The sequence below is a fragment of the Lepidochelys olivacea genome, assembly GCF_965140295.1.
Source record: "Lepidochelys olivacea isolate rLepOli2 genome assembly, chromosome: 6".
NCBI lineage: Eukaryota > Metazoa > Chordata > Testudines > Cheloniidae > Lepidochelys > Lepidochelys olivacea.
This window is the reverse complement of record NC_140416.1, coordinates 56,984,994-57,012,948: the sequence shown is the minus strand read 5'-3', so window position 1 is coordinate 57,012,948 and position 27,955 is coordinate 56,984,994. Positions and strand designations below refer to the sequence as shown.

The following is a 27,955-nucleotide window of genomic DNA, read 5'->3' as shown; positions in this document are numbered from 1 at the left end:
CCACAAACTGAAGTGAGCTGCTTTTTAAAACCCAGGTGCCCTGATTAGCCTGCCTTAATTGATTCTAGCAGCTTCTTGATTGGCTGCAGGTGTTCTAATCAGCCTGTCTTAATTGTCTCCAAAAGGTTCCTGATTCTTCTGGAACCTTCCCTGTTACCTTACCCAGGGAAAAGGGACCTACTTAGCCTGGGGCTAATATATCTGCCTTCTATTACTTTCCTATAGCCATCTAGCCCGACCCTGTCACAATATATATATCAGTTGTCAGAGAACCATTTCCCATAGAAACTTAATGGCTGACAAAGTGTGAGTAATCTTATTACATTTATTAAGATGTACCAGGCCTGCAGGACTGGTGTAAGATTTCTAAATTCTTAGGTAGATAGCTTTGCCACAACATTAAATTTCAGTTCATCTCCTGCTGATCACCAAAAGGGCTTGGATACTTGCAGAGCCATCTGCAGCCAAACCATGAATTTAAATTATTGACTCAGCCCCTCATTCATCAGAGCTGCCCTACTTCACTTCTGTCAACAGCACCTTCTGCTCTCCAGATTTGTATGTTCTTGGCAAGAGGGAAACGTGGGAGAAACAGGCAGGCTGTTTTTTATTGACGGCAGTGCTACAGTTGCTATGTAACAGCATGCATAGGTCAGCTGAAAGGGTGAGAGCCTAACCTGGCTGTCAAAGAACCAATACATCAATCACTGATCCTTTGATAAATCAGTTAATCTTCCTTGACAGATGTCTTCTTGATGAGGGATTAATGCCTACAGCCTCATGTGCTCTTACCTTTTGGGGACTGGGGTGAGGAAGCAGGCAACCAAAAACTGGACTGTCCTGAAATAAGTCCCTTTCATCCCCAGAGAAGAAAGAGAACTATACACTCTCAAGCTGTTTGAAGTGGCTCAAGAGTGTGAGTACCAACTTCAGGACAGACTGTTAAGAAGCGGAGCACAAACCCCAAACTGACTGGGTGATCTATACTTAGATTTCAGCAACCAAGTATCAAGTGTGAACTCCTCAAGCACTGTAACAGCCTTAATACAGAGTCAGAGAGAGTCCATTTGGGTACTTCAGTCTATATTGCCAGGTAAGCCTGCCGTTGTGATAGATGGTCCCTTACACCAAAAATCACAATAATATTCAAGTTACTCCCAGTCCCAAAGGACCAGTCACTTGTCCCAGGTCAATTGCACCTTAGATCTTACACCCAAGAAAATGCTTGTAGCCAATCCTATAATACATTAACTAAAGATTCATTAACAAGGTTAAAGCAGGTAAACATACATACACAAATGAGTTACAGTCTTAAATTCAAAGGATGGTAGAAGCTTCTATCATAAACCAGGCCAAGCACTGAGGATCCCGAGATTATCCCGGAAGTTACTAGATCGCAGGCCGTGGTTCTCATGGGAGACTTCAATCACCCTGATATCTGCTGGGAGAGCAATACAGCGGTGCACAGACAATCCAAGAAGTTTTTGGAAAGGGTTGGGGACAAGTTCCTGGTGCAAGTGCTGGAGGAACCAAATGGGGCAGAGCTCTTCTTGACCTGCTGCTCACAAACTGGGAAGAATTAGTAGGGGAAGCTAAAGTGGATGGGAACCTGGGAGGCAGTGACCATGAGATGGTCGAATTTAGGATCCTGACACAGGGAAGAAAGGAGAGCAGCAGAATACAGACCCTGGACTTCAGAAAACCAGACTTTGACTCCCTCAGGAAACTGATGGGCAGGATCCCCTGGGAGAATAACATGAGGGGGAAAGGAGTCCAGGAGAGCTGGCTGTATTTTAAAGAATCTTTATTGACATGACAGGGACAAACCATCCCGATGTGTAGAAAGAATAGTAAATATGGCAGGCGACCAGCTTGGCTTAAGAGTGAAATCCTCGCTGATCTTGAACACAAAAATGAAGCTCACAAGAAGTGGAAGATTGGACAAATGACCAGGGAAGAGTATAAAAATATTGCTCGGGCATGCAGGAGTGAAATCAGGAAGGCCAAATCACACCTGGAGTTGCAGCTAGCAAGAGATGTTAAGAGTAACAAGAAGGGTTTCTTCAGGTATGTTAGCAACAAGAAGAAAGTCAAGGAAAGTGTGGGCCCCTTACTGAATGAGGGAGGCAACCTAGTGACAGAGGATGTGGAAAAAGCTCATGTACTCAATGCTTTTTTGCCTCAGTCTTCATGAACAAGGTCAGCTCCCAGACTACTGCGCTGGGAAGCATAAAATGGGGAGGAGATGATCAGCCCTCTGTGGAGAAAGAAGTGGTTCGGGACTATTTAGAAAAGCTGGACGAGCACAAGTCCATGGGGCCGGATGCGCTGTATCCGAGACTGCTAAAGGAGTTGGTGGATGTGACTGCAGAGCCACTGGCCATTATCTTTGAAAACTCATGGCGATCGGGGGAAGTCCCAGACGACTGGAAAAAGGCTAATGTAGTGCCCATCTTTAAAAAGGGAAGGAGGAGGATCCTGGGAACTACAGGCCAGTCAGCCTCACCTCAGTCCCTGGAAAAATCATGTAGCAGGTCCTCAAGGAATCAATTCTGAAGCATTTAGAGGAGAGGAAAGTAATCAGAAACAGTCAGCATGGATTCACCAAGGGCAAGTCATGCCTGACTAATCTAATTGCCTTCTATGACGAGACAACTGGCTCTGTGGATGAGGGGAAAGTGGTGGACGTGTTGTTCCTTGACTTAAGCAAAGCTTTTGACACGATCTCCCACAGTATTCTTGCCAGCAAGTTAAAGAAGTATGGGCTGGATGAATGGACTATAAGATGGACAGAAAGTTGGCTAGATTGTCGGGCTCAACAGGTAGTGATCAATGGCTCCATGTCTAGTTCGCAGCCAGTATCAAGTGGAGTGCCCTAAGGGTCGGTCCTCGGGCCGGTTTTGTTCAATATCTTCATAAATGATCTGGAGGATGGTGTGGATTGCACCCTCAGCAAGTTTTCAGATGACACTAAACTGGGAGGAGAGGTAGATATGCTGGAGGGTAGGGATAGGATACAGAGGGCCCTAGACAAATTAGAGGATTGGGCCAAAAGAAATCTGATGAGGTTCAACAAGGACAAGTGCAGAGTCCTGCACTTAGGACGGAAGAATCCCATGCACCGTTACAGACTAGGGACCGAATGGCTCGGCAGCAGTTCTGCAGAAAAGGACCTAGGTGTTACAGTGGACGAGAAGCTGGATATGAGTCAACAGTGTGCCCTTGTTGCCAAGAAGGCCAATGGCATTTTGGGATGTATAAGTAGGGGCACTGCCAGCAGATCGAGGGATGTGATCGTTCCCCTCTATTCAACATTGGCGAGGCCTCATCTGGAGTACTGTGTCCAGTTTGGGGCCCCACACTACAAAAAGGATGTGGAAAAATTGGAAAACGTCCAGCGGAGAGCAACAAAAATGATTAGGGGACTGGAACACATGACTTATGAGGAGAGGCTGAGGGAACTGGGATTGTTTAGTCTGCGGAAAAGAAGAATGAGGGGGGATTTGATAGCTGCTTTCAGCTACCTGAAAGGGGGTTCCAAAGAGGATGGATCTAGACTGTTCTCAGTGGTAGCTGATGACAGAACAAGGAGTAATGGTCTCAAGTTGCAGTGGGGGAGGTTTAGGTTGGATATTAGGAAAAACTTTTTCACTTGGAGGGTGGAGAAACATTGGAATACGTTACCTAGGGAGGTGGTGAAATCTCGTTCCTTAGATATTTTTAAGGTCAGGCTTGACAAAGCCCTGGCTGGGATGATTTAGTTGGGGATTGGTCCTGCTTTGAGCAGGGGGTTGGTCTAGATGACCTCCTGAGGTCCCTTGCAACCCTGATATTCTATGATTCTATGATTATGCTTAGAAATCTTGACCTCTCAAAGTCCAAGCAGCATACAGACCCAGTTTCTTCTTGTCAGGAATTTTTCTTCCCTTCCCCCATAGTCCAAGCTCATGGGACGAATCCTCGTGCACATCTCCTCTTCATGGATGTCGGGGAGCAATCCACAGTCTTTGTCCTTTAATGTTTCACAATGGCTCATTTGGTTTCAATGGACCTTCTTGTGTGCAGGACCCAGCATCTTTGGTAGGAATCCAGCCTTTACATTAATTAATGCTTCTTTCCTATTTGGTGAGTTACAGGACATGTCTACGCTACAAAATTAAGTCGACCTCACTTACATCAGCATACAGCCGCCGCAGTAATTACATCGCTGGTGCGTATTTACACTTTGCTCCTTGTGTTGGCAGTGAGCATCGTCACCAGGAGCACTTGTACCAACTGTGCTGTCAGTATGGGGCATTGTGGGACAGTTTCTGAAAGCCAGTAAAAGTTGATGTAAGCAATGCAGCGTCTACACCGACACTGCGACAACCTAACTACATCGACATTGACTCTATGCCTCTTGCAGAATTGGACTTATTAAGTCAGCGTAGTGGGGCAGTTACATCGGCGGGAGTGAAATTTAATGTAGACATTTACATACTTAGGTCAACATAAGCTGCTTTGCATCGACCTAGTTCTGTAGTGTAGACCAGGTCATAGTTAGAGGTTTGCAATGCATACCCTAATATAACCTGAAGCGAGATAAATACATGCAGCATCCTACAACCATTTCATAAAGTCAAATACTATTTTAATAATACTAACACGCAGGTGAGCCAGACAGGTTTCCAGCTAGGCATTCATCAGTGTTCAGTTGGGGCCTAAAGTCCTTGGCATGAGCTGGCACCTGGTCTGCAAGCATCACACACACTTCCTGCTATTAACACCAGCATTTGGTGTCAAGATAGAAACAAAGGAGAAATTGTTTAGAATGTATTCATTTGAGTATATACAGATAAGAACACAAATGAATAATTTCTAAACAAATATAACAGTCATCTGGTCCAATATTGTTAGGTACTGGTAGATTCACAAGTAGTGGGGTTGCTGTAGACGTTTTACACACAGGCAGATACATAGGCAGATGGTGTAGAATTGTTATATTCAGATGAATATGGAGGTGTTATTCAATATACAAATGACAGGTTGAAAATTTTCTTGGTATAGCAGATTGCGGTTTTTAAAACTTCCAATCCAATATGACACATTTCCACTTTTGATGGGTAGTGCTGCTGCTATCGCTGTTTCTATGTTCTGTACTTCAGAAAGAGAGACGAAAAAGAATTAAGGCAGTTGTTGATAGATGTGGAGGTGGAAGGGTTTTACTCTGAACTGCTGGTGTGAAAGAGAGGGTGGAGAACGAGCAAGAGCGAAGCCTTCATCCAACCTGCAGCTCAGCTCCAAAGATTAACAGCTGGAAATAGCTGGCTTTAACTGTTTTTGCCTTATTTCAGCATAGCCTTGGTGGCTCATGTATGCCTGCGAAGTGAGTTCGTATACTATGCTTTGGCACAGAAAGCCACAGTATACCTAGCAATCCACTTAGGTTGGTTTAAGGGTTGAATTTATCACTGTTCTGTAGAATATCATCCCTTATAGACTTCAATTACACAAAACAGTCCTCCACAGTATTGGCTTGTTTCACTTAGCCAATTCATATCAATTCTGGCTCTGTCAATTTTTTGCCCTATCTTTGCATCCCTAGGTATTTTTATTCATTACACAGAGTTGTAATTTTTATCCATTACATGACTAGTTGCGACTTCTCCACTCAAACTGATTATTGAAATGGCTACAAAAATCAAAGTCAGAACCACTGTAGTAGCTGAACACATCACAAACACTGAATTAATCTTTCACGATACCCTGTGAGATGGCAGAAGTATCTATATTTTACAGAGCCTGGAAACTAAAATGGAAATACAGTTCTGTACTTTTACCAATCATTTCCCCAAAATTCCAGGAGCCTTTTTAGTTAAATGCATTTAGATGTATTTTCTACTCTGTGTCTGGAATGTACATTCCAAATCATCACTTCACACTGCTCTTGAGGGTGAAGAAGTGTTACCAGCAAACAACAGTTGGATCATTTGAAAGCTCCAAATATAAATAACCTTTGACTCAGTCCTTTGTGATTCTTTTCTATTCATGGTAGTACAGAATTCTCATCTCTTATTCAGCCAGGCAGTGGGGGGGCTAGAAAATCATTCTATTTGTGTCAAAAGGCAAAGGAAAACTTAAAATTGGGGGCTGTCTGCATATTGCTGGCATTTAAAACAATGTCTCATAATTTCCCTTAACAACTCTGGGTATATGTTAAGAAGGATGGAGGAGAGAATCAATCTTTATGGGACTTCCTGAGTGCTCCAGAGATAAAAGAGCAGTTTTCCATCACCACACTCTGTTGTTGTCTTGAAAGGAAGAAATGGAGCCATTTCAGCACTTTACAAGGGGTTCCTGCCGTCTCTTAGGCAGGACAGTAGCATAGGTGCTGGAACTAGGGGTCCTGGGGATGCTTTCAGATCCCCTGGCTTGAAGTGGTTTCCATTATAACGAATGGAATATTTACAGTTTGATTCAATGACTCTCAGCAACCCCACTATAAAAATTGTTCTAGCACCCCTGGACAATAATATGATCTATGTAGAAATGCCACAGACACATCCAGAAATAAGAGCAAGAACTTTCTGCAGTTTGCAGGCAGGAGGAGATCATCTTTCAGTGCTACCAATGCTATTGTGGTTCTGGCTTGGCCTTAAACCAGGTTGCAGGGATGCAGAATATTGGTAATAGGTGTGTTTGGAGGCAGCCTGTAGCTAGTTTCTAAGTTAATTTGCTCAAAAATGAGAGGTCAATCAACAAGCAGTAGTTTGTTAAGTCAAAGTTAAATGTAAATAAGCCAGATAGTGGTATGCTTTAAGGTGGATGGTAGCTTTCTCTCATTAAAGGTGGTGTGGAGTTGACAATCTCTGTAAGAGTCCTCAGATGTCTTTAACTAGCCCATGATGGGCACAGATCAACAGTCAGTAGTGAATCAGATTTCTTCCAGCAGTCCTATAGTTTCTTGCTATGTGAAGGAGCTAAATTCCTTGGAAGGGGAAAGGTGTTTTAAGTCTCATGAATAACTGCTGGTGTCCTGATCTTATAATATTGACAGGTCTTTGAAAGGAATTTGTTGCTGGGATATGAGGAAGCAGTTTGCGTTAATAAGGTGGTTCACAATCTGGAAAATTTTACAGGGTGTTACATGTAAAGTTGACGATATATTAGCTAGAGTAGAGAAAAATCTTGTGCTGGAGTTTAACTGCCAGTTTTCTATCAGTGTCATTAGTTTCCTTTCCTACTGCTCCATCGTCTCAGAAATCCACAATGATGTGCTGGGATGAATGCAAGGGTGCTTTTAGGTACCAGCGTGGTCAATAGCAGAAGCCAGTGTACAAGGTCAAAGTTTCACCAGATCTTCCAGTTCTTGGTTCTTCAGTTGGGTATGGATTTCACTGAGGATGCTTCAGAAATTATCTGGGACTATGAGTTTATAGAACAGGGGCAGACTACTGATAAAACCTTCTTCCTGCATGATACCCACATTTTTATATCAATTCGAAGGTTATAGTGGACTGCCCAAGATATAGGTCAATCCTTCAGTTTCCTTTGTCCACATCTAGACAGATGATCCAGTCTAAGGTGTGACTGTGTGTTTTACTCCTTCATGAGTCACCTGATTATATCATGGGGGTCTGAGGGTGGTTTGGGGGGGAGGGATAGCTCAGTGGTTTGAGCATTGGCCTGCTAAACCCAGGGTTGTGAGTTCAATCCTTGAGGGGGCCATTTAGGGATCTGGGGCAAACACTGGGGACTGGTCCTGCTTTGAGCAGGGGGTTGGACTAGATGACCTCCTGAGGTCCCTTCCAACTCTGATATTCTATGATTCTATGATAGTGGAAAAGCCTGATGCCATTCTGCACATTTTAAAAGTGGTCAGGTTTAGGCTTGGAAGTATTTCCAACGGGAGCAAATTCCAGAGACAAAGCCCCCCCTACTGGCTTCCACCTCCTGCAAGCTTCATCCTTGTGAAAGATAGCTGAAGTGATACAGATGGCAAAGAGGAAATGGGGCTCTCTAAGATAACAAGAACCTGGCCCATATAGGGCTTTGTAGAAAATTAGCATCTTGAATTTCACCCAGAAATGACTGTCCGCTACGGAAAAGAGAAACGCACAGGTGTAACATGCTCTGACAGCCCACCTATAGACAGAAGGTGGAGAACCTCATTTTGTATTAGTCAAAAGTTCATGGTTAGCGCTAAAGAGTGCATTGCACTCATCTAGCCTAGAGGTATAAAAGAGGCACAGATAAACATGGTGAAGAAAGCATATTAAAGTACTTATCCTCTTGATCAGCCATGGATGAAAAAATATTTGCTGTCACTGATAAAAGCTGGGAGTCTGGTGCAGTGATGAATCTAAAAAGACCCAAGAGAATGAACCAGTTTAACAGTAGGTGGGCAGATACCCTCAATCAAGAGACAGGTTAAAGGTCTTCAAAACCTTTCTCTCTGCCAATCCACATCAACTCAATCTTATTTGGAGTGAGTTAAAGCCATCCAAATCACACTCTCTGGCTGACATTGGGACAGCATGGATATGACTGAATACTTCTGAAGACAAGAAATAGATCTAAGTACTGTCTGCAAACTGATAACAGTGTAGCCACTATATATCACAATGTTTCACCAGCTTTAAATAGACTGTGTAAAAGAGCAGTGACAAAACTCAGTCTTGTGGGACTCAGCTGAGTCACTCGGAGAAAAAAAAGAAGTCAGCCACCCTCTGAAAGAAATGTGTGGACCCATTCTACCAATCCAAGGAGTTTAAGGATTTTGGATGCTAGAGTTGGCCTGTCACCACCTTTTCGTTGATGTTCCCAGAGACAGGAGGTTAGAGACTTGGCAATATTCAAGAAGAACACCGGTTTCTTCAACAAGGGCAGGACTGCAGCTTGTTTAAACGTTGCTTTTGCCCTCCCATAGGTGAGACATTAACAATCTCTCCAATAAAGTGCTCAGGCATTCCTAAGTGTCTGGCCTTCATCAGTCTAGCTAAACATAGATCCACTGCCTAGGTGGTTCAACATACTGCCCTCAGTGCATACAAGACCTCTCACTGAGAAACTGATTAATTCAGTCAGAGAACACTGTGTATAATGAAAGACTGGCAAAAAGAGTTAACTCCCATCCAACATCACAAAAACTTCTTGTCTGAGTCAAAGGATAAGTTAAGGTTTGGGTGACTCCTATTTTTGTTAAATGGATTGCCTGACTCTAAATAGCATGCAGAAGGATAGCATTAAGAATAGTGCAGGTACCTTAACTGACTTTTTTTTTATTTTCATGTTTTAATTTTCAACTTCAACTTTCCATAAAATAAGTGTTTTACTTTGGGATAATTACACAACTTAGTAACAATTTTTTTCCTGCTTGGAAGGAAATGCTGAAGATCAAAGATCCTGAAACAAGAACTGAATTTGTCTGACTTGTTTCCTCTGTAGACAAACCTGGTCCACCTCAGAATGTGAAAATCATAGATGTATGGGGATTCAACGTGGCTCTGGAGTGGAAACCACCCCAAGATAATGGCAATGCACAGATCTCAGGGTACACAATCCAGAAGGCTGACAAAAAGACAATGGTGAGAGACACTCAGGCTTGCCAATAATTCCTAAAGTCACTGAAATTGGGTGGGAAAAGAGTAGGGCCAGGTAGAGCATGGAAGTAGGATGCTGAACCAGAAACTACATATTCACTTTCAGGGCTTGTATCAATTGACATGGTTTTTTATTTTGTTATGAACAGACATGTTGAAATTGAGTAGAGTCATGTTGATTTCATCTGTGATTATTGGCACTAAAGCAGTCTCTGAAGACTTAGAAAGACAGACTACAATAGTTTACAAAGTTTTTATATGCAATAACCATAAGGGATAGAAACTTTTGTGTTTTATGCACGTACATATACAATTTTGTGCCAGAATGAAGATCAAAGTAAGAAAATATATAAGGTTTTTAATTTCCCTTAAAGGAATCTGTGTGCTATCACTTACTCTATCAGGAATTGTTATCCATTCCCAAAATCACTGTTGCTTGGTAGGCTGTCTTCTTCATTAACACTGACAAGGAAGGTCTCTACACGACAACTAGCACCATCTCTGACCCTTTAAACCTTTTTCAAGATAGTCTACTTTTTCTAACAATGTACAATCTCATTATAGGAATGGTACACTGTTTTTGACCATTATCGACGCACCAACTGTATAGTGTCAGACCTGATTATGGGGAATGAGTATTATTTCCGTGTCTTCAGTGAAAATTTGTGTGGCCTGAGTGAAACTGCTGCAACAACTAAAACTCCTGCCTACATACAAAAGACAGGTAACACACATTCTTCAAAACAAAGGTCACAAAGACTGACTCATGGATAAGCCACAGTTAGCAAGTTGAGTAATATATTATAGACAGCAGAGTACAGAATTACTGGGCATAGGAGCAGAGACTTTTTCATTACTTAACACTGGGCACTTACAGCTTCTAATCTTTTTAGACTCCTTATGCAATTAGACAGTGACATATTTTTTTATTTTCAGCCACAAGAATCCTGAGACAGGCCCCCAGAAGTCATTAAATTAAAAACAAATTTTGGGGTTCTTATTATCTTCTGGGTTTTGAGTCTTTAGAGTACATGCTTTCAAGCTTTTCCATGAAACCATGAGAGCTAGAAACTTATTTTTTAAATGAAAACAGATTCTCACATAATCCTAGCACTCCAGGAGCTAGGGCTTTTAGGAAAAAATACCTCATTACATCACAAAAGTTGACAACGCTGATGTTTTAACACTACTGCTTTCCTAAAACAACATAGATAAAATAAAATTACAAGTAGACTGTGTTGACTAGGCAAGATTTAAGACAAAATTCTTACCAGATTACTCTGTTTGTTTGAATTGCAGGCACCATTTATAAACCACCCAGTTACAAAGAGCATGACTTCTCTGAAGCCCCCAAATTCACTCACCCCTTAGTAAACCGTTCTGTGATCTCTGGATACAATGCTACGCTCAGCTGTGCTGTAAGAGGAAGCCCCAAGGTACAGATTACAATAGTTTTCATCTATATAATTGTGACAAGTCAAAAGCCTACTATAACTACCCTAAAATCCATGCCAGCTTCATGTAATTATACTGTTCCAATTATTGATCTACATTATAGGACACCAATCCCAGTCCATACTATCCCTCCACACCCTAGAATTAAATAGTGTTCCTGTGAAAAACCTAAACACCAACAAAAGCAATATAGTGATACAGCATGAAACCTATGTTTTTAAATGCCCAAGTCGGGACGTTGAAAATTACAGTTGGCATAGCAATGTTAACTCTGGCCCCTTCCATGTATATATTATAATTGGGTCTTTCAGCACAGCAAAGGACAACGCAACATACCATTCATTTAACAGAATGCAAAGGAAATACATCTTTTTCTATTACCTTCAGTGCACCTATGTAACTTTTTGTGTTTCTAAATGCGGATTGTGTGATCAAGTAGTAAAATACCCTGCTGTAATATGTATGCGCAAGGGGACAGCATTAAAAAAAAAAAATCTCAGGCAGGGAACACTTTCTTCACTCTCAATTATTTGCTGAGCTCTATTCAGGGTGAACTGTACTTTGTACCTTATTGATGGATATTAGGAAAAAGCACCAGAAAGACTATCAAGCACAGGCTAAGATTAGATTCAATCTCTGAAAGCAGACTGAACCGGGGGAAAAAGGGTCTTATACACACTTAAGAAATTTACCATGGATAATAATTGTTCATCCTCAATCAACCGGGGGGAAAAGGGTCTTATACACACTTAAGAAATTTACCATGGATAATAATTGTTCCTCCTCAATCAACTGAAACTCATCTTCTATCCAATACACAACTGTTCCAGTTACCACTGATTTTCACAAACACCCCAGATTATGCTTTTTGTGGTCATTAAATGAGTCAGTCGTTTGGATGATTCTTCCTCCCATGTTAGCACAATTGATGCAAACCCCTGCTCATCCTGCCATCCCACAGTGCAAACAATCACTCCAAAGTGGCCTCTCTAAGACACCTTTCTGCACCTGCAATGCCAATTGTATGCTTGCCAGAAGACACATACAAATGGCTCTGTACACACTGGACAGCTGTTGTGCATCTTTTTCAGAGACAACACTTCCTGGTGATAGCGCTTTGACATTTTGATAACTCTATACTATCAAAGATGTCTCGGGTATAAAGTATATTCCATGAACATGCTGCCACTAGGCAGATGCCAATATTCATGTCCAGATAGCACTGTGACATGAGATGGACATCCAGAAGGAGCAAGAGGGCTATTGACAAAAATACTAGGGTGGACAAAGTTGTTCAAGAACAGTAAAACTGCAGGTGTCGTTAATATGATTCAGCATGACTAGTATGAATGCACGAGACTCATCAAGCAGACAAGGCCAAAGACATACAATACCAAAATAGTAATAATAATATCTTTCATTAGTAGATCTCAAAGCACTTTACAAAGGAGATCAGTACCATTATTCCAATTTTATAGATGAGGACACTGAGGCCCAAGGCTGCTAATTCTAAAAACAAATCAGATGCCACAAAGGTTTGGTTCTTACTGTTTAAATCCTAGTGCTGCATTAAAGATTCCACTGGGTTTAGAAACAGAGGATAAACATGAGTCACAGTGCAAGAAACATTATTTTCATTTAAATTTTTATTCCACCATCTTGGTTGCAAAAATATAAGACCTTCTTTAGTCCCACACTGCAATCAGAAGGGAAAAACGTATCAGAAACAAACATACTTGATAGCCTGCATACATGCAGCTATCAATACTATGCACTACAACTGAGATTACTCATTACTAAGGACAGAAGAATCCCATGCACTGCTACAGACTAGGGACCGAATGGCTCGGCAGCAGTCCTGCAGAAAAGGACCTAGATGTTACAGTGGACGAGAAGCTGGATATGAGTCAACAGTGTGCCCTTGTTGCCAAGAAGGCCAATGGCATTTTGGGATGTATACGAAGGGGCATTGCAAGCAGATTGAGGGATGTGATCGTTCCCCTCTATTCAACATTGGTGAGGCCTCATCTGGAGTACTGTATCCAGTTTGGGGCCCCACACTACAAGAACGATGTGGAAAAATTGGAAAACGTCCAGCGGAGGGCAACAAAAATGATTAGGGGACTGGAACACATGACTTATGAGGAGAGGCTGAGGGAACTGGGATTGTTTAGTCTGCGGAAGAGAAGAATGTGGGGGGATTTGATAGCTGCTTTCAACTACCTGAAAGGGGGTTCCAAAGAGGATGGATCTAGACCGTTCTCAGTGGTAGCAGATGACAGAACAAGGAGTAATGGTCTCAAGTTGCAGTGGGGGAGGTTTAGGTTGGATATTAGGAAAATCTTTTTCACTAGGAGGGTGGTGAAGCACTGGAATGGGTTACCTAGGGAGGTGGTGGAATCTCCTTCCTTAGATATTTTAAGGTCAGGCTTAACAAAGCCCTGGCTGGGATGATTTAGTTGGGGATTGGTCCTGCTTTGAGCAGGGGGTTGGACTAGATGACCTCCTGAGGTCCCTTCCAACCCTGATATTCTATGATTCTATGATTCAGGAGACTTTCCCTCCTGTACTCACAATGCTTCCCCTCCTGGCACCCAGGCAGCATGAAAGAGAAGGAGGAAGCAGAGGGATGATGAGCAGGGTGGAAGGAGGAGGAACAGACTAGGGGATAGGAGCAGAAGTGGACAGGGACAGACTTGGGGGATTTGAGCAGAGTGGGACAGAAGCAGGGGAGATGGTAGGGGACACAAGTAGAAGGGAACAGGGACAAAAGAATCTGTAACAGCCACAGAACACTCTCCTACAAAACCCAAAACTGAACTCAGGATTCCTAAGTCCCAACATTCCTTTGTCCTCCGCAAACAGGTGGCAAACTCACTGATAAAAATCTGTATCTCATCCCCTTTTAGTGACTGGCCCAGAGTCTACCAGGAACTGAGACACCTCAAATGGTAGAGATCTGTGGTGAGGATTTAAAAGTGGAATCCTAGTGGTAAACCACATATGGATTAATATGGTTCCACATGGAGTTTTTTTTTTTCCCATTTGCTTTTTTAAAAACCTAGGAAATTACATACAAGATAAACTGTGTTTAAAAACTGTTAAGGTTCAACCCAAAAGTTATGAAATGCCAGAACTTAGACTGACCATGCAACCTTAATTCAGCCCTCTTATGTGTATACATTTTTATAGCCTTTAATTACATGATCACATACTTTTTTCCTACAAGACCTCTGCCTCATTCACTGCACAAGATGGATGGTGCTCAGGGTTTTGTACTAAACAACTCTGTTTTCTGCAGGAAATTGGAAGGTGTTTAGTGAATGAGACAGCAACTGCAGGAGGATGGTCTGGTAGTTAAGACACCTGAATACCATGATGGAGAACTGAATTCTATGCTTTCATCTGCCACAGTTACCCACTAGTTTCATAGTTTCTGTGTTCCTCCTTTTCTGGATGCCCAACTTGAGACACCAGGGGCCTGATTTGCACAAGTGCTGATCACTTACAACTGAAGTCAACTGGAGCTATGCTTTGAACATGATATAAAATGCTAATTATGCTGAAAAAAATCAGGCCCCAGATACCTCAAGTTAGGCAAAATTAGCAGGCCTCACAATTTTGGTCTAAAATATCTCTGTCTCTCAGTTCCTCATCTGTAAATGGAACTAATAATACCATATCATCTCACAGGCATCTTGTGCGGATAAATCCATTCATGTTTGTAAAGCACTCATATGTTATGGTGATGAGCACCCAAAAAAAAGCCCAAGAGGGAATTAATAATTCTGTAGACAGTGCAGGGTTTGTATAGTGTGCAGTAAACAAGATACAGAGCTACACACTGAATGAAGATAAAAAGAAATATTGAAAAGCTAAGTTATCTATTTTCTGAGCATTGTACATCTGATGTAGTGAATGAGTCAGGGTCTCATGAAAACAACAGTATGGAATCATGTAATTAAAAATAGTATCATAGTGCACCTAAGGGGGCTGTATTAAGGTTGCACAGGCAGCCATAAATCTTCAACTTCCTAACTTTTGTTTTTATGTTCTTCAGCCAAAGATATTCTGGTACAAGAACAAAGTGGATCTCTCTGGAGATGCCAAGTATCGTATGTTCAGCAAGCAAGGGGTATTGACCCTGGAGATCCGAAAGCCTAGTCCCTTTGATGGAGGCTTTTACACTTGTAAAGCTGTGAATGAATGTGGTGAAGCTGAAATAGAGTGCAGATTGGATGTCAGAGGTAACCAGATTTCTGTAGACAATATTCTCCTTTAAATGAATGGATAATTAATTTCTCCAAAAACCACAGCTTCCCTTTAAGCAAAAATTGTTGATATCTAGGGGGCAGAAGCTAAAGTCCATTGAATAAGTGAATGTCTCCATAGGAACAGGTGAAAATATGGTAGAATTCTGTGATAGAACTTTGTTATACGTTAGGTACTATAGGGCAAGAAGATGGGGAGCTATTCAGCTCCCATTGTTGTTAATATTCCAGAAGAAGGCATGAGACATTGGAATGAATGTCACAAGCTGAATTAATAAACAGTACGCTGTGGACAACAGCACTGTCCTATAGACCAGAGGTTCTCAAACTTCATTGCACCACGACCCGCTTCTGACAACAAAAATTACTAGATGACCCCAGGAAGGGGGACCAAAGCCTGAGTCCGCCTGAGCCCTGCTGCCCCAGGGCAGGGGGGCCAAAGCTGAAGCCTGAGATCTGCCACTCCGGGCTGACGCCCTTGGGCTTTGGTCTCAGGCGGTGGGGCTGGGGCTTGGGCCCCGGCCCCAGCAAGTCTAACGCCAGCCCTAGTGACTCCATTAACATGGAGTTGCGACCCACTTTGGGGTCCTGATCCACAGTTTGAGAACTGCTGCTATAGACAATACTCTACATTTCAAAACTGATATTCCTAAGAGCCTCAAAAGTGATGAGATACGATAGCTGTCAAAAATATGTAAATATAAGCTCTGTTACATTACAAGCAATTATAAAAGAGGATACTGATAACTTATTTTCACTACTAGCTGAAGTCAGACAAATGCTTACACTGCAAAAGGGAACATTTTAGGCTAAATATTGTTAAAAAAAACATAATACGAGTTATAAAGTACCATGAGCATGCATGGTGCTTTGCATACAAATAAATTTCAGAAACAGAACAAACTGCCAACAAGGACGCGTACAGAATAGCGACTGGTGGAGATGTGCCTTCTACACAGGGAGATTGACTTCTTCCAATCCAAATGGTATCACATCATTAAAAATTGTTATGCGTACAATCAAAAATGCTAGAAAAAATATGGTGCAACTATATTCCAATATAAGGACAAAAACGTGGTAATTTGAATACAAAAGCAACAAGAGTAACTGTAGTTCACCTCAATGGAGAAAAGCAAGTACAGTGTTCTTTTTAAAATTAATAATAATATGGCCCAAGAAGAAAAAGGTGGTATATGGCCACTAGAGAGACGGTCACTCTCTTCACAGTTGCAGTAGATAGCATTTTAGTGACAGAACATTTGAAAGTGAATGCAAATGACAAAGTTAAATGTTTGGAGGCGTATACAAGGAATACCCCCTGTTAAACATGGAAAAATATTTAAAACGTAGTAATTGAAATTTTAAGTCCTCTTTTTCTTAGAGTCTGTCTTGGGCATGTTAAGTCTCCCCATGATTGTGAGGGAGAAAATGACCACTGTAAAATTCTCTCTCTCTGCCCCCATCCTTTTTTTTTAAGCTTTAATTAGTGCTATGTCTTAATTTTGCAGTTCAGCTTCTATGGTGTGTCTCACTGACTCTTAATTCTTTTACCTCCTCCAGCACCTCAGTAAAACTCTAAACCTTAGTTCATCACCAATTCAAGGTATGAAACAAAATAACTTAAGGAAAATAATTAGTTAGCATTGGGTAAAATAATGATGAATAAAGCTGGATAGGTAGAAAACAGGTCCATTCAGAGCCATTTATGGAAATCCACAGTTTATGGGTCAATCAATAAGATGATTTTTTTAAAATCACTGCATTTAAATCATATTCCTGCAAAGTGCCTTTTTTGGACTCCCATTCAAGTTAGAGGGTATTAAAGACTCTCCTGCCCCTCACAGGCTTAAACAATTTGTAAGGCTAATGGAATAATCCTACTGGAACATTTCCTTTTTTAATTTACTGAAAATTGTTTGTGTAGGAGAATCACAGCAGTGGTTCCATGTGTACCACGAATTAGTACAAGGCTAATTTGTAACATAGTATCTGGATGTAGTAGTTTAAAAATCATGTTAAGTTTAAAAATGGTTGTTCATACGTATATCTGAAAGTGTACAATGCACTTTAAACTTTTAAAAATAAAATGGTTATCATAACCATCACACTTGTTTGTGACCAACCTCTCTCTCTCTCTCTCTCTTCTCTTTCTGTCTCAGGTGGTGTTGGGCTTGGAATTTGAAGAGAAGGAAAGGACAAAAGAAGAAAATTAATAATGGGTAGACCCATGTACACCTAAAGCTCTGAGCATCTTTAAATGTCATTTAATGGGGGAGAAAGATGTTCTGTTTAGCTACACAGTTTCACATGTTTCCCTTCTCAGAATTGTTGAAGTGTTATTGTCCCTAATAACCATGCAGGAGAAATAGAAATATTTTCTCCATTAACATTAGAGGTTCTCCTTTAGGACAGAAACATTAAAGCTAAATGCAAAACTGATCCACCACCCCTCAAGTGAGCACAAACACTAACATCAACTCTTCAATGCTAAAATAAATCCTCTCCTTTTCCTCTTTTGTCACTTTCAGAATTCTAAAATTCTTGATGGAATACTTGTATTGCTCAGAAATACCTAGCAGGTCATTTGTTCTAGTGCTTCAACTTTATTACCCCACAGGACCCTAGATAAAAGAGAGACCTCACAGGGATCTCTTTCCTGTTCCAGCCTCCAACACCTTATTCTCAAAATGTTTACGCTTGTGGACTCAGGAAGGCCTCTACAGATCCCAGCTTGTCCATGGAACACTATTTGAGAATATCTATTCTAGGCTATCGCACTGCTTGCTGTATATAAGATAGTCCCTGCCAACTATTTACTAATCATCTTCTGGTTTGGTAAATTACACTAGCATGAACTCCTGTTTTTCGGATATTACTACAACTGAATTACAAACATCATGAAAGAACTTAAATTCAGAACTAGCTTTCTGTCTCAGGAGAGACATTGAAAAATGCAGTCAGGAAGTAAAGCATACAAGACTATTTCAAACCACAAAGCTTATGATGAATTCAGCAAAAGCTGCTTTTAATTTTGTATCATTTGTGGTTTTTCAAAGTTTATAAACTATTTTTACATGTTTTTCCAGACAGTTATGTTCTTTAGTTAGGTTTTTGAATGAGTTTTAAAAAAACAAACAAACCTTTTTGCCCCAAAAGAGTCTCCTGCTTCTAACTTGCTAGTTTGCACGGTGTAATCTTTTTCAGCTTATATTGGTAGTTAAGAGTCCCTGATTTGGTATTACTCTCCTTTTACACTGGCATAACAAGAGAAGGCAGGGAGAGGAAACCCATCCAGGAAGTGAGGCTTTAGCAAAGAATTACATCAGTTTCTTCATATTAATACTCAGTGCTCCTGTTCTCCCCTCCAAGATGTACCAGTGTTGATGGATGAGTATTTCTGACTCAGCAGATTGTACCACACTGTGAAGTACATCTTCATAATAAAGATACCTGTGCAGTGACAGCTGGATTAAGTGGTATTTTATTCAATATCAGAACATGGAGGGATATATAAGCAACCACAATTCCTCTAAAACAAGAGGTGCTTTTGTGATATCTCCTATGAACTTTATTACTATTTGTCGGTTAGAAAACTTCAATTAAAAATATTGTGCAAAAATATTTATATTTTCCCATTTTCTGACCAGCTCTCTTATTTATCTGAATTTACTAGATACCACACATACAAATTGAGACACTCCATGTCATAAAGAACTTACAAACTGAATGTAAAGTGGACTCAAACCATCACCTCTGGCAACCATGTTGACAGCATCCGTAGAAAACAAAGGACTAAATTATAAACAGCAGCTTAACCTTTTAGCCTGAAAGAGGTCAAAGTGCTTTACAAACTGTCTTAATTAATATTTGAAAAGTGCTCTGAATTATTGTTTTGGAGAAGTAGTAAACTCATGCTACATTTTAGCGCAAGATTAAAAAAAAAAAAACTCACAAAACTAACTCACAGTCCTGAAGAAGATGGCACTTTCCCACCGAATTCTTATCTGCTGACTATACTCATACTGATTTTATGAAAGACAAGGGGATGTTCACTCACTATGACAGCTCCATCAGCAGTTGCAAGAAATGCATTTCCCTTGACACTTTCATCAGAGATATGTGTTTGTACCTACACAACATCTTCATGAAATTCCACTATATAAATGTCAGAATACAAAACTCAGATAACTTAGGTACCAGTGATAGTACTTTCAAATGGCGTAAGATAAAAAGACAGACAAGCCTGCTCTGTGCCTGGAGGGCCTCACCGTCTAGTACATGTGAAGTCTAGAAACTAATGATAGCTAGTGCATAGTCTCCTTTAACTAAGTTGGTTGAGCTGCTGCTTTTAGATTTTTAGTTTCTGGAGTACAAAACCAAATTGGGATGGGTTACCTATACAATTTTTAGTGGCTCTTCTTAAGATAATGCAGTTCCATGACAGGGCAAACATGAAATAGCATTTGCTTGTCAAATTCTCAAACAATAATAGGGGGCAAATTTAATAGTGATCCAAATGGGTTAAAATAAATAGCCATCATAATATAGTTGAGTTTCATAAAGCAAAATATTGATTTTAACACCCAAATGCTGGCAGCTCCTCAGACACTGAAAAATGCTTGATGCTTGTTTAAGCACTGACTGACATGCCACGTGGCATGTCTACCCACACGTCACAAACCTAGCTAGCTAGGAAAATATCATACCCACATTCCACTACCACCATTCACCACAGACTACTTCCAGCACTGGAACTACATAGAAAAATCTGTGACAAATTTTCTGACAAACGGCCTCCTGTGTGCAATCATCTCTATGCTTCCAAGTCAGACTGCAAAGCAAGACTGACATCCTGTGGTCACTCTCAATGTCTGGGGAGTTGCGTCCCCCCCCCCGCGACAACAACTCCCCTTTCATTCACTCCCTTCTTCTATTTAAAACTCTTAGATAAAGCAATGATTTTTACAATACAGAGGTAAAGTTCCTGTGCAGTCTACTTTCTATTAAATATTGTCAAGGAGAGAGTGAAGCATTTCTTTGTTCTTATTGGTGGCCTTTTACTTTGGACACTACTCATGAAACACAATATATAGTCCATTTAAAATTCATCCAGAAATTAAGGAACGTATCTATTTATATATCCTATAGTCTATCTGTATTTCTAAAGCACTTATCACCATGCTATTTAGGTGGCTGAGTCCAACGTCCACTGTCGTCAATGGCACCATTAAAGCCGGGCGGGCCAGGCACGTCCCCCAGCGGGAGGGGCAGGGCGGGGCCCCGCGTGAGCGCCCCAGGAAGGGCGGGAAGCTGGCCAGGGAGCGGGAAGCAAGACGGTTGCGTCCTCACCGCGCTCAGCCTCCTTGGGACGGGCGAGCCTGACTAAGGGGCTGGCCCTGGGCTTCCCCCTCCCGCCCCCGGTGAGGAGCCCGGCCACGCCTGGAGATAGCGCGCGCCCCCCTGGGCGACAGACCGCAGCCAAGCAGTACTCCAAGCCCTACCCCGAGGACCGCAGAAACGGGGGCTGCGCATGCGCCTAGACGACAGCGCGGCAAGCGGGCGGCCGCGGCTCACGCCGGAGCGCGGGTCTGTGCGTGCGTGCGTGCGTGCGTGCGGCGGGGCGGGGCGGGGCGGGGCCGACTCGTGAGAACTAGAGGGGCTGCGCAAAGTGAACGAGGAGAGCGGGGCGCGACCTCCACGGGAGAGGCCGTTCGAGCAGCCGCGTCGGACACTCCAGCCCCCCTCCCCCCCTTTCAGATCAAAAATAGTCAAGGCCCCTGCTAATGCTGCAGACAAGAAAGCTGGGGTCCCCGCCCCCAATGCCCCACCAAGCTTGGCCCCTAAACCCACCAATACCTAAATGCTCTCCCTTGGGGAGATACGTAACGTGGCCCTCAACGCTTGAAAACGGGTCGGGACTTTTCCACCCAGCAGGAGATGCAGAAAACAGCCTCCACTTTAAACCCTTCTTGCATTGATTGTTCCTGTAGTCAAGGTTTCCAGGTGCCCATGGCTGGTGCTAGACAATGAAGGAGATGGAAACTGAGATACAGAGAAGGTTCATCTTAGTAACAGTTTGAAGTTGATTATCACTCATGGGCTAGTAACAGACCTGCTGGGATCCAAATCTGCTTAATTTCCTGTGAGGAGTCCAGTGGCATCTTAAAGACTAACAGATTTATTTGGGCATAAGCTTTACCCGCAAAAGCTTATGCCCAAATAAATCTGTTAGTCTTTAAGATGCCACCAGACTCCTCCTTGTTTTTGTGGATACAGACTAACACGGTTACCCCTCTGATACTTAATTTCCTGTATATTTCACATTCTGAAGCATAACTTCAACCTAACCATTTGTCTCTTTTCCCATCCCCTTTGTGGGGATGGAACGGGATGTTAGAGTCAGCATGCAACCAGATATGTTAGGTAAAAACACAAGATACTTTTTCCGGAAGATTGCAACGTAACACTATTTGTTAAAATCCAGAAAGTTAAACACTCAAGAACCAAAAACACAGAAAGCAGACTGCTCAGTAAGGCAAACTGGCACAGTTCACCCCACTGTGCTGTACAACGGCTCTTTGCAGACTGCAGAAGACCCAGATTGCACACTTCCCTGTAGAGCCTCCTAGACCGCAAGCAGGATCAGGAAATCCCTTATAATTTAAAGCAACAGCTTGTATTATGAATAAAGCTATTTTTGTTTCAGCCCCAGGGGCCAAGGGACTGCAGCTGGCAGCCATCGGGGCCCAGAAAGGATTCCAGCAATGGGACAGCCTCCTCATGGAGCCCTCTGCAAGATTCTAGCGACAAGCGACAGCCTCCTGTGGGAGCCTCCTCAGGGTTCCAGAGATGGGCTACTGCCTCGCACAGTAAGCGGGGGCGGGGGGAGACAAGCACAGAGACATCTTGTTCTTCATCTCAAGGTGACCCTCCTAAATGGCCCTTACTGCCAAGTCGGAGCTGATAGCTCTACATAAGAAGGTGTCAAAATAAATTTGATATCGTAATGAGTTCCTATCCAATCTCTGCCGTACTACAGAACTAAGAAAATAATAGCTGGAGGGAATCCTCTTCCTGTGTCTAAATCCTGAAAATCACACTGAAATGCTGACACCTGCAGCCGTCCTGGAAAGCTGAGGTGAGGTGGAGTGGTAAGACAAATGCTGCTGTTTTAGGGTTTCATCCTAGTTAAACCTTCAGTGTTGTACTAGAGAGAAAAGATGGGTTCTTTATGGCTTCTCCTAAGAGCTTCTCTTTGTGTTGAACCCTTGACATATTTTAGGCTGGTGTACAATTGACAAAGAAATTAAGGCTCCCTGACTACTACTCTGAGGCCATGAATTGACACCTTAGCCTCTTTTTGCAAAAAGAAAAGGAGTACTTTTGGCACCTTAGAGACTAACCAATTTATTTGAGCATAAGCTTTTGTGAGCTACAGCATGAAGTGAGCTGTAGCTCACGAAAGCTTATGCTCAAATAAATTGCTTAGTCTCTAAGGTGCCACAAGTACTCCTTTTCTTTTTGCGAATACAGACTAACATGGCTGTTACTCTGAAACCTAGCCTCTTTTTGTTACTTACTCATAACTGATTAGTTTCTGATGGTGTGACCAGAGTTACATTGCAACTAATTAAAAATGTCTTAGGATGTGCACACTCCCACCATGGCCCCTTTGTGTTACATGCTGTACAAACACGTCAGATAATACAGTCCCTTATTAAGATGAGTTTGTCATTGTATTCAGAACCCTTACAGTAATATTACTCAATAAAAGAGAACCTAAAGGAGAAAACTGTCCAGGTAAAAAGAGCTTCCAAATATTTTAGGCAGAAGTGACATAAGTACCCTTTTCTTAGTATTAGCTATAATATACATAAGGAGGCTTTCAGCACTGCATCCAGTTGGACACATTAGCACTGCTACCGGGAAGATGAGATGGATAAACTAAGGTCCTCTAGGAGAATCAACATATTGCAGGCAGAAAAGGAGTACTTGTGGCACCTTAGAGACTAACCAATTTATTAGAGCATAAGCTTTCGTGAGCTACAGCTCACTTCATCAGATGCGTATCGTGGAAACTGCAGCAGACTTTATATATACACAGAGAATATGAACCAATACCTCCTCCCACCCCACTGTCCTGCTGGTAATAGCTTATCTAAAGTGATCATCAGGTGGGCCATTTCCAGCACAAATCCAGGTTTTCTCACCATCCACCCCCCCACACAAATTCACTCTCCTGCTGGTGATAGCCCATCCAAAGTGACAACTCTTTACACAATGTGCATGACAATCAAGTTGGGCTATTTCCTGCACAAATCCAGGTTTTCTCACATCCCCCCCTACCCCCATACACACACAAACTCACTCTCCTGCTGGTAATAGCTCATCCAAACTGACCACTCTTCAAGTTTAAATCCAAGTTAAACCAGAACATCTGTGGGGGGGGGGTAGGAAAAAACAAGAGGAAACAGGCTACCTTGCATAATGACTTAGCCACTCCAAGTCTCTATTTAAGCCTAAATTAATAGTATCCAATTTGCAAATGAATTCCAATTCAGCAGTTTCTCGCTGGAGTCTGGATTTGAAGTTTTTTTGTTTTAACATAGCGACCTTCATGTCTGTGATTGCGTGACCAGAGAGATTGAAGTGTTCTCCGACTGGTTTATGAATGTTATAATTCTTGACATCTGATTTGTGTCCATTTATTCTTTTACGTAGAGACTGTCCAGTTTGACCAATGTACATGGCAGAGGGGCATTGCTGGCACATGATGGCATATATCACATTGGTGGATGTGCAGGTGAACGAGCCTCTGATAGCGTGGCTGATGTTATTAGGCCCTGTGATGGTGTTCCCTGAATAGATATGTGGGCACAATTGGCAACGGGCTTTGTTGCAAGGATAAGTTCCTGGGTTAGTGGTTCTGTTGTGTGGTATGTGGTTGTTGGTGAGTATTTGCTTCAGGTTGCGGGGCTGCCTGTAGGCAAGGACTGGCCTGTCTCCCAAGATTTGTGAGAGTGTTGGGTCATCCTTTAGGATAGGTTGTAGATCCTTAATAATGCGTTGGAGGGGTTTTAGTTGGGGGCTGAAGGTGACGGCTAGTGGCATTCTGTTATTTTCTTTGTTAGGCCTGTCCTGTAGTAGGTAACTTCTGGGAACTCTTCTGGCTCTATCAATCTGTTTCTTTACTTCTGCAGGTGGGTATTGTAGTTGTAAGAAAGCTTGACAGAGATCTTGTAGGTGTTTGTCTCTGTCTGAGGGGTTGGAGCAAATGCGGTTGTATCGCAGAGCTTGGCTGTAGACGATGGATCGTGTGGTGTGGTCAGGGTGAAAGCTGGAGGCATGCAGGTAGGAATAAATGGACACAAATCAGATGTCAAGAATTATAACATTCATAAACCAGTCGGAGAACACTTCAATCTCTCTGGTCACGCAATCACAGACATGAAGGTCGCTATCTTAAAACAAAAAAACTTCAAATCCAGACTCCAGCGAGAAACTGCTGAATTGGAATTCATTTGCAAATTGGATACTATTAATTTAGGCTTAAATAGAGACTTGGAGTGGCTAAGTCATTATGCAAGGTAGCCTGTTTCCTCTTGTTTTTTCCTATCCCCCACCCCCCAGATGTTCTGGTTTAACTTGGATTTAAACTTGAAGAGTGGTCAGTTTGGATGAGCTATTACCAGCAGGAGAGTGAGTTTGTGTGTGTATGGGGGTGGGGGGGATGTGAGAAAACCTGGATTTGTGCAGGAAATAGCCCAACTTGATTGTCATGCACATTGTGTAAAGAGTTGTCACTTTGGATGGGCTATCACCAGCAGGAGAGTGAATTTGTGTGGGGGGGTGGAGGGTGAGAAAACCTGGATTTGTGCTGGAAATGGCCCACCTGATGATCACTTTAGATAAGCTATTACCAGCAGGACAGTGGGGTGGGAGGAGGTATTGGTTCATATTCTCTGTGTATATATAAAGTCTGCTGCAGTTTCCACGATATGCATCTGATGAAGTGAGCTGTAGCTCACGAAAGCTTATGCTCTAATAAATTGGTTAGTCTCTAAGGTGCCACAAGTACTCCTTTTCTTTTTGCGAATACAGACTAACACGGCTGTTACTCTGAAACCTGTCATATTGCAGGCAGTAGCAAATGAACTTAGCTAAGCAGCATGAAAGACATTTACTTTGGAATATATAAACTTTTTACTGAGGGGGCAAACTTATGTTGCCAAGAGAATAATTGCTTCCCTGCAGTGATCCCCCTAACTGATTCTTCAGAATAATTATAGGTCATATGAGTTACTGCTTGGAACCAACAGTACATTAGTCCCAAACAGTCCTGAGTGGAATAAACACCATCTAAAGAAAAATTGGTCCTTTTTATAACAATAATGGATATTTGGTCCTCTGTGTACAAGCATTGGTGGGCACCTTAAATATAAATGATTAGTTTACAGTATTAGCAACTAAAGCACTATGTCCCAGGTAAGTATGAAGCAGGAGGAGGAGGGAGGGAGGAAGCCATCCTCTACACTTCACAATTTCCCTGAAAAGAGCAAATATTAAAATAACGAAGAGATTAAGAGATGTAAGTGTGTACTGGCATTTGAAGGATGTAAAGATGCTCTTGTGGTTGAGGCAAAAGAGAGAGTAAAAAAAAAAAAATGTGTTCTTGTCTCTGCCACAGACATGCTCAGGGCTCCATCCTATTGAAGTCAATAGGAATGCCACCATTTACTTCAGTGAGTGCAGGATCAGACCTTAAGTGCCTCTATTTCCTCACCAGTAAATACTCAACTCACAGGGGCTTTTTGAGGCTAAATTAATGTTTGTAAATGCTTTGAGATTCTTAGACAAATGAGGCTAGAGAAGGGCAAAGCATTATTAAACACTAAGAAGGGGCAGGAATTGTTTAGGATTATCCACAGTATTATAACTAGAAGTAATGAGAATAAGGGCATGTCTTCACTAGCAATGTTAAAGTGCTGGCTGCGGCAGCGCTTTAATGTGTCTTGTGTAGCCATGGCAAAGCTCTGGGAGACCTGTCTCCCAGCGCTCTAAAACCCAACCCTACGCGGGGAATAGCTCCCAGTGCTGGGAGCACGGCTCCCAGTGCCTGTGCACTGCCTTCACTGGCACTTTACAGCGCTGAAACTTGCAGCGCTCAGGAGGAGTGTTTTTTCGCAACCCTGAGCGACAAAGTTGCAGCGCTGTAAAGTGCCAGTGTAGACAAGCCCTAAGTTTCCATCGGATCACCTCATGATATATCTGTGTGCATATACTAAACAAATGGTAAAATTCACCTCATCCCCACTTACCGATAAGTACCCTCAGTCTAAGTTCAAAAAAAGAAAAATGAATGAAGAAATTTGTCTTACACCATGTCCTCTATTATTGAGCAAAGAAAATATATAGGTATCAGGAATAAATTTCCTAACAAGGAAGTCTTAATATTGCTTTTGTCATTTAAAACTAGACAGGATAGAGTACTCAAGAATTTAAAGGTCAGGTTCCCACTTCAAAAGGAATTAACCCATATTACATACACTTTTTTGATAATTCTTTATGCGGTTAAATATATACCTCAATACATGCAGTCTACGCACAATGGCCAAGGTAAGGTTGTCAGAACCTAGACTTTTATATCAAATCTTCATATTTTGTTGTACTAATGTAGGTGTTTGCATTTAATTTTCTATAAAGAAAAAATTATAGTAAACTACTGCGTGTGCAGTCATTAAGAAAAATTCCTTGTCCTTGTAAATTGGATATTTACCTCATCTGTGGATGAACACATCTGCTAGTGTAAAGTATGGCACCCAATACAACAACAAAATAAATATATGTTCTGGTACAGTGCATCTGAAAGATGATGCAAGGTGATCTTTTCAGCATAAAAGTAGGACAGGTACATCATGGTAATAGAGAAAATTATTTTTCTTTTTCATTAGAACCAATTCCTGTAGGGCATTTGTGGAAGGGTTCAGCTTTTCCTGGTCCTCAAAGTCTGAAATAGTATCTTGTGGCGATAGCATTGAGGAATAAGGTAAGCATCCTGGATTTGATTCAATTCCTGTTCTAGTTTTAGCCCACTTTGCTTATGTAGCAGAAATAGTCCCAGGTTATGTGTGAACTGATTGTTTGACAGTCCCTGCTGGAAACATCACTTATGTTCTAACAGTGCAGTAAATATAAATCACAGAGAAATATCATGACCTACACTGGACAGGGCTGCTTTCTAATTCAAAGGCCACTGCTAATTAATCCTTCCCATAAACTAAAGGGGAGAAATACTGTAACTGAGCTAAGTTATCCTGAGCTAAAGAAGAAAAAAAATTCCCTCAGGCTCAAAAAATATTTTACTAATATAAACTAATAAATCCTTTCGCCTGCCATTGGTGGAACACAGAAGGTGTTTAAGTGTGCACAACACCATACAACAGGAAGGACAAAGAAGCACAGTTGTCAACTGCAGTGCAAATTTAAGGAGGTGGAATGTTGTCATTAGTGATGAAATTTGGCCAGGACACCACAGATAACATCAAGTCTTGGAAAAAGTTCCATAAAATTTTGAATGGCAACAAATAATCAGGACTTCAAATTTACATCTCATCCAAAAGACAGCACAGTGCCCCACAGAACCATGCT

The 27,955-nt window shown here is 41.8% G+C and overlaps 1 protein-coding gene and 1 long non-coding RNA gene across 5 annotated transcripts in view; both read left to right on the top strand.

Annotated features, from left to right (window-relative positions):
• Positions 1-18,307, top strand: part of MYBPC3 (myosin binding protein C3) — a 139,420-nt gene extending 121,113 nt beyond the window's left edge. The window contains exons 28-32 of the mRNA XM_084631960.1: positions 9,427-9,566; positions 10,146-10,305; positions 10,881-11,017; positions 15,097-15,283; positions 17,467-18,307. Of these exons, the coding sequence (XP_084488086.1) occupies positions 9,427-9,566; positions 10,146-10,305; positions 10,881-11,017; positions 15,097-15,283; positions 17,467-17,489 (647 nt within the window). The 3' untranslated portion in view covers positions 17,490-18,307. The remainder of the gene's footprint in view (positions 1-9,426; positions 9,567-10,145; positions 10,306-10,880; positions 11,018-15,096; positions 15,284-17,466) is intronic.
• Positions 18,308-20,620: 2,313 nt separating this feature from the next.
• LOC311523045 overlaps positions 20,621-27,955 on the top strand; it is a 35,075-nt gene continuing 27,740 nt past the window's right edge. For 2 of the 4 annotated variants that reach the window (XR_014712250.1, XR_014712251.1), the window contains exons 1-4: positions 20,621-20,893; positions 22,014-22,230; positions 22,347-22,445; positions 27,259-27,353. This is a non-coding gene — a long non-coding RNA (uncharacterized lncRNA). The remainder of the gene's footprint in view (positions 20,894-22,013; positions 22,231-22,346; positions 22,446-27,258; positions 27,354-27,955) is intronic. The other 2 variants (XR_014712249.1, XR_014712252.1) reach the window with 2 other exon arrangements.